The 7,509-nt window shown below is 38.5% G+C and overlaps 1 protein-coding gene across 4 annotated transcripts in view; it reads right to left on the minus strand.

Moving 5' to 3' along the window:
* LOC106535730 (major facilitator superfamily domain-containing protein 6-A) overlaps window positions 1-6,045 on the minus strand; it is a 46,156-nt gene extending 40,111 nt beyond the window's left edge. For 3 of the 4 annotated variants that reach the window (XM_014032800.1, XM_014032801.1, XM_014032802.1), the window contains exons 1-2: window positions 5,818-6,043; window positions 3,277-4,759 (exon numbers count right to left, since the gene is read on the minus strand). In XM_014032800.1, coding sequence (XP_013888254.1) covers window positions 3,277-4,757 — 1,481 coding nt within the window. In that variant the 5' untranslated portion in view covers window positions 4,758-4,759; window positions 5,818-6,043. Of the gene's footprint in view, window positions 1-3,276; window positions 4,760-5,817 lie in introns of all 4 variants that reach the window. The other variant, XM_014032799.1, reaches the window with a different exon arrangement.
* Between the last annotated feature and the right edge of the window lie 1,464 nt (window positions 6,046-7,509).

Genomic DNA, 7,509 nt, shown 5'->3' on the forward strand with positions numbered 1-7,509 from the left:
TATATACTGTATATGAGGCCTCTCGAGTGACAGACACAGTGGAGAGACACAGTGACAGAGAGAAGCAGAGGCACAGAGACAGGGCAGGTTGTTCTCTGTTTCCTGTTGTTGCAATAAAACTCAGCTGATCATCTCACGGAGTACCTTCATTCTTGGACCACATATTTCTGTCTTTGTTAAATAAATATTGCCATAACAGTTTGGCATTGTTGCAGAGACCACTAGGAGATCGACGGACCAAGGCCACATTGCAGGTGGACTGAAATGAGTGAGAGCAAGGACTGGACTGCTCAGGACCGTATCTCCAGCTGGATGAAAATAACCTTTTTATGGTAAATTGTTTTAACAACAGAGATACGCTGGTGAAGATTGTGATGGATTATCTTGAATAAGCAAAGAACATTGAATTTTGAACATTGAATGGGGTCTATCGTAAAACCGTTGGCTGGCGCAGCGTAGGTCAGACTCATCTACAATTCTGTCAAATTTCATGTTGATCGGTGCAGCCGTTTTTGTGGTACGGTTGACCAAAAATCACTGAAAAAAAAAAAAAGAAAAAATAAACCGTATGAAAATACCCCCGCTTACGCTTTGCGTGCGGGGGTCATAATAAAACAGATTTCATAGGGCCCTAAAAACACAGCAGTGAGTCTAGTGTCTCTTGTGTTATACCGCAATAAAATAAGTCCATTTTAAAGCACTGATGCTCCCCTCTTGCTTGACTCAGAGCTTCCAGCAGCCTAACATTTGATACTTTGTGCTCAGATGTCGACGTTCACTGACATAGAAATGCAGAGCATTAGTGGCGCCTTTGTCTCAAAGAGCAATGCTTGTCTCTGAACTGCTACAGCCAGGCTCTAAAGGCCCTGTCACATTAGACAACCTATGCCATCTTATGAACATTTTAAAGACATACATTGAAGAAGGAATTGAAAAAATCCGCAGGAAGCTACTTTTTGGCGTGTACATACTGCAATTCAAACAAATTGATCAAATATATAACTTTTATTAGCAATTTAGACATAAAAATGCTTAATAAGTTGGCATAAGTTATCTGGTGTGAAAGCAGGGTATATACAGAAATTCTGAATTTAAATTTAATACCTTTTAATACCTTTTTAATACCATCCCAATGTTTTTTAATACCAACACGACTTCAAGTTGAAACTGTAGCAGCAACTGCTTCAACCTATTATTAAAGTTACTGGATACATAGTTATTTCTTTGTCTTAATCTACTGCCTCTGATCTACAATTATTTGTTATTTAACCCTAAATTCAAGGCAAGTGTTTTCATTATGTGTAGGAAGAGCAGTGCTATCAGCAACAGGTCATCTGCTCTCGCATGTTCCAGGAACTCAGAACCAAAATACCCTGATGTCACACAACCATCCTCTAAATAACATCTGTGTATGTCCATCTGTTTTTTAAACATGTATTAAAACTTTTGTTGAACATGAGAATTAACGGTCCAGCTGTGTTATCACCCCACCACCACCACACACAGTTTTACCCTCACAATCTCCATCTTTTATCTGCATATACATTGACAATACCAGCTAAAGAACGAATGTAAAGGATTCATCAATCAACTTATTTTAAAAAAAAATCAGTTTTCATTTTTTTTCATACTGAGCAGAGGGTTACCTGCAATAGCTTTCAAATATAACCTTTTAAATTTATCAAAACTGCAAAAAATCCCAATTTATAAACTTTTTTGTAGCTAAAAATATTTTCAATTAAAAACTATAATTGAAAAATAATGAAAACTTACTAAACAAACCAAATCAAATGAATCTACGTGAGAACTGGAAATTATGTTTCATGTGATCCTGCATTAATTTACATAAAGTCTTATCCCAAATAAAAATTTTAGCTCAAATTCCCAAAACCCTTTAATACAGTGTAGGATTTAAATTAGCTCATATTTATCTACAAACACATAAACTGACTTCTTCATAGAGAATGCCCTCCATGAGAGTTTAGTGGAAAAATCTGAGACACAGCTTTAATTTACTTTTGTTTTGTTCAAATATAGCTGTTTTAGTGTTAATGTGTGTGTCAGTTTGTTCCAGTAAACACACACCTGTTGATTGATGTTTTCTCCTGGGTCATTCTTATAAATGTCATCACTTTAATCTCCTCACCTGCTGCACCCGCTCTGCTCCAGCTAAAGCTAGCATCCACCGACACACGTCTCCTCTCAGGTGGTGGAGTCAGTAATCCTTCTGCAGGTTTATCTTTTCTGACTTTTAACAATCACCCAGCTTTGATATCGTCTCCTGTTCTTTTTCAGATGTGTCCTGACAAATTTTTTTTTACAACCCCGCGGATACCCTGGAAAGGGCCTTAATGCAGCTGCCGAAGCATCCATGAACTCCAGTAAATACATATATTGTAAATTACTTAGCTGCATTGACATTCTGTGTCACAGATGTAAAATTACCACCATACCAGTGTACATGTTCTTCAAGCTGCACCAAACATTTCTGACCAAACAGGAATTAAACCAACCCGTGTTGCCAGTACAGGGACATTTTCAACCTCGACACATCATCCTAAAAACTGGTGACCTGAAAATCTAAGAAGGCATTCACAATGAAAATTTCAGCTCATCTTGAATTTGATGGGAAAAAAACTATTAAAAAGGCAGAAACATGTTTTTTACTATACCATCATGCCAAAAATAGAACTGTTTAAACAGGAACAGTGACACTGAAACTTTTGTATCTTCTTTGTTGTATTTTCTGTTTTATTAACTGGAGAGAAGTTATAGTCATTGAATCAAATCAGAATCCAGACTCTTCTGATACACAGCAGCATGTGAATCAGATGCAGTCTGAGATTTAGTGTTGTTTGGTTAAAATATAAAACAAATATTGCATTTAAACATGTTTGATACTTGGGCATCAAAGGGACCTTAACTAATGAATGTCCATTCCATCAGAGAAGTCGAATGGTTTTTCTCCTCATCAATGAGGAAAATGCTGCATCCATGAATTTAAAAAAAATTATAATCATTTATGAATGGTTAAAAAAAATCTCCATCAGCCAAATGTTTGTCGTTTACAATTTATACTGAATCTTTGGTGTCTTTTTTGTATCAAAACCTTTCAAAAATTGACTGGAGAATTGTTCTAGTGTCAGATGAGTAGTAAAAATTATGTTTTTTACTATAATTTACTATAATTTTATATAGAGTCTGATCTTAAGCATTGCTTTAAAAACGTTTTGTACATGTTTTATTGTCATCATATTTGTACAGAAATATTCTTACCTGACATGTCCCACAAGCTCAATAAACTTGTGACTGGTAAAATAAGCTCCAAGCTCAGAGATGTGGCTTAAGATGGAGCAGACGCCAAACAGTGTGGTGGTCCCCTTCAGGTCCTCCAGGTGCCAGTACAGGAAGCTGAAAACGAAGCCATAGCCAAAGCCCATGAACCAAGCGACAAAGAGGACAGAGCTGTAGCGCACTGTGCACAGCAGCTTCAGCAGATCGCCATAGTGAAACTCCTGGCTACCATCAGAGTCAGGTGGAATCTGGTCTGAGGAGCTGGATTCAGGTGATGCCTGATGGTTTGTGGAGTCTTGTACCATCTCTGGCAGCTCCTGACGGTACTCGCCTCCTTTTTCAAAATAAAACTGAGTGGCCACAATGAAGGCAACTGCCATCAGCACACCGAAGACGATGAAGGCAAGTTGGTAGTTGTGCAGGCGGTAATCTGGCAGGACGCAGCCGATGCCATCAATTAGGACTGTGATGTGTGTGTGGTCGATCCAGATTCCCACCAGCAGCATGGCCAGACCCCAGCCCAGGGAACCCCACATCCTCTGCAGGCCGTAGCGGTCGCGGGATTTTCCCAGATACTGCAGGGTGACGGTGTCCACGATGGTGACAGCAGGTGCACTGAAGAACTCACCCACAATGATGACAAGCAAGATAAGCAGGAAGATGCTCTCCACCTGGTCCTGGTTGTAGATTATGTGGTACTCCTTTGAAGTCGAAGCAGGGGGGGTAGTTGTTGATACAGTGGAGTTTGGTGTGAGCTCAGTGGTGTTGGGTTGTGTGAAGGGAGCTGATGTGTTGATTTCAGCACTTCGTTCATATTGATGTAAAATGCTAAAGGAGTAAGGGACGTCTGTAAACTTAGGAAGGTCTGTGACGCTCCTCTGATTTCTGGTGTGGCTTTTGGAGTTGTTTGAAATTGTCAAGTTACCATGAGGGGGCGTTGTCGTCAGTGGTGTTGATGTTGGTGGAGACACTCCTTTCTCCTCACATTTTATTGCCACTGGTTTGACAAAGCCAATGCCACAGTTGAACACCAACCAGCAGAAAACAGAAAACAAAAGGACAACCTTCCCTTTCTTAAATCGGTCTGCCACCACACCCCAGAAGGGTGCGCTGCAGAATTCAATGAAGTACCGTATGCCAACGAGCAGGCCGCTGCGGCTTGGCGACATTCCAAGCTGTTTGTAGTAAACAGCCAGCAGGGGGTGCAGTGAGCCGTAGGCAGCATAGAAGAAGAAGTAGAAGACTTTGGAGACAAGGAGGTGGCTGTTAATCTGGAGGCACATTCTCTCGCAGCAGTCTACAGGGTCTGGTTGCGGGGGCGGCAGTTGTTCAGGTGGCACAAGTGTTGACTCACCCACCTGCTGCACTATGGACAGGGTGTTGAATGGCTCGTCCAGAACATACTTCCTCTTCTGCTCTTCCTCATCGTCTGTCAAGATGGCAACCTTGTCATCAGCTGCCATATCTGAAAGATAAGGAAATGAGAGTTGGGACTGCTGTACATTTAACAACCAAATGATGAAGAGTTTCATCTACAGCTTACAATTCAACACTCTGTTCAATTACCTGTCAACAATTATTGGCTAATGGAGCTGTTTAAACAAAACACGAAATAAACAAACTAAAAAAACTATGAAATTCTGCTCATCCTGTGATTTTTTTCTCACTGTTAAGTCATTTAACGCTCTCCAGCATTTCCAACATAAACACTCACCTCTTTGAGATGTATTACAGACAGACATATCTAGAGCATTTCTAGATCTGTCTCAAAGAACATCTGAGGACTTTAAAATACCACACTATAGTTACGTTGCTTTTAAAAGAATAAATATATTTATAGTCAAAGTATAACTGAGGAACAATAAATGCAGGACTATGTTCCACAGATTTCATTTAAAAGACTTTAGAATTTATAAAAAAAAGGGAAAAAATATTTTACCTTTAATCGTAAAAAACATGTCTTCTTACATGATATTTTATGAATTAAAAAAAATCTAACATAAAATATAGATATTTTATTTTCTATCATGCAGTCCAAGTTTAGTCCATTAATTTTTTTTCCATTAAATATTTTACATGGTTTGAAGAGAACCTCCCAGAAGTTTGGTTTAGTATAAGTCCAATCTAGATTTTACATGTCTAAGAAAACTAAAGCTTTGAAAATCAAATGTACTACATATAAACCAGACCTAATACTGTCCCATACATATTTTTTTATCAGTCTAATCCAGGTTTATGTGAAACTAGTGTTTCTCATGGGGAAAATGGTAAATATGTGCATAAACTGTCACTGATCTGACAATTTATTTTTACATATAGAACAGTTGATTTTTTTATGTCTGTCTGTCTAAAAAGTAATGTAGGTAAGCAGGAAGTGACAATACTGAATACTCAGTGACTGAGTGCCACTTCCTGCTTGCTTACCGACTTCTCCTGTAAATTCAAAGAATCCAAAAATATTACAAGAAATCTCAAACTGAAATAAATCAAACAATTTCAACACCGATAAATGCGATTTCTTACCTGGTCAAATTACCGCTCCCAATAACTATGACCCCGCAGTTTTCTTTTGAAAATTTCTTTACTCGGTAGGGCATTGTTCACCTGAAAGTCGAAAAAACATCGTTGCATATGTTTGAGGTAAATTATCGTCCATGCTTCTTTTTCCAGAGCGAAATTCAAGCTCTTCTCCGGTTCGGTTCCCTTTTGTTACGAGAACAACAGCAGCTTGTCAAACCGGAGCTTCCACCTGTCCTGACGAAGCTGTCAAGTCAACCGTTAGCGATGTTACACTTTCCTGTTAACCCTTTCAAAATAAACCTTAATAACGCTTTATCTCGAGTTTAAAGTGGATATCAACACAAAATTTGTTTTTGCTCAAACAAATGACCACGTAAATATTTAACTTTTAATAATTATAGATTTAACTACTTCTTGCGCAACATGTATGGCTACACTTTAGGTCAAAACCACTATGTGCTTCTTGCATGTACAATACAATTATATTTGCCATGAAGAATTTAAATTTCACACAAGCTAAAAACTTTAGACAGAAAAAACATATCATGAACATGATTATATAATGACAAAATATAGATGAATAACAAAAACTAATTCAAACGTTTCGACATTTTAAACATGAACAGATACTTTTTTTTCTTCACATCTGGTTGTTCCGGTTGGCAAGTTGGTGATTTCAGGCAGCTTGAAGCGAGAAGTCTCCGCCTGGGCGTCTCCTCTGCCTCCTCTTTTCTAAAGGGAAACTTCGGGTAATCAAACTGTTATGCAAACGTTCCTTGACCGAATTTTAAAAATAACGTCATGTAAAAATGCGACCTTGGTATAACTCTATGACAATAAAAAAAAAAAATCTAAATTGTATTTAATGACAAACAGAATGATACAAAGAGTAGGGAAAACAAGCAAATACCCTACAAAATCATGAGTCCAAACTGTTTTTTTAAACCTTTATTAAACAGTAGTTATGAATATAATCCTAAATATCATTAATGAACTCCAATTTAGTTTAAGAATACGAAAACATTGTGCTTTATATTTCAGATCATGATGATGATGTCTAAGTAATTACTATTGGGTAAGAGCAAGGCCGGATTAACCATATGGGCAATTGGGCAATTGCCCAGGTGCCCATGGTCTCCAAAAAGGCCCTGGGCAGTGAAGGCACGGACATAACGGATGCGGGATATGCGTGAGACATGTCTCCCTGAGTCCCCACACTTCCTGCATCTGTGCTCTATGTCCCCCGCACTTTTCTCAGCCGTTACAGCTGTTTTATCCATTATTAACATTTGGTTTTGCATTTTCCTGAGCCGTCTTTGAACGCACCATAAGCGTGCGCAAGCTACTCCTGCAGAGGACGGATAGGAGACGTTCTTCTGACCACCTGCCCTTCTGAGCAGAGCCTCACGGTGTAAAGAGCAACTAAAACTTCGCACAGTTTTTACCAAACAAACCATGTAAGTTGAGTCATGCTGTAATGTTAGCTAAATAATTAGTTACACATTATATAATGTTTAGCTAGTTAACATGATTAGTTGTTGTTACATGTTACACCCCTTGCTAGTTAATTAATGCTAGATAAACCCAGTTGTCTTTGATTTCTGTGCAGAAGTTGTGCTGGCTTGCTTTCCAGATATTTAAAATAAATCTTCATTGCCACAGTTACAAAGAACAAGGTCAGGGAGGAGACAGCAG

Source organism: Austrofundulus limnaeus, unplaced genomic scaffold, assembly GCF_001266775.1.
Source record: "Austrofundulus limnaeus strain Quisiro unplaced genomic scaffold, Austrofundulus_limnaeus-1.0 Scaffold1544, whole genome shotgun sequence".
In the NCBI taxonomy this organism is placed as follows: domain Eukaryota; kingdom Metazoa; phylum Chordata; class Actinopteri; order Cyprinodontiformes; family Rivulidae; genus Austrofundulus; species Austrofundulus limnaeus.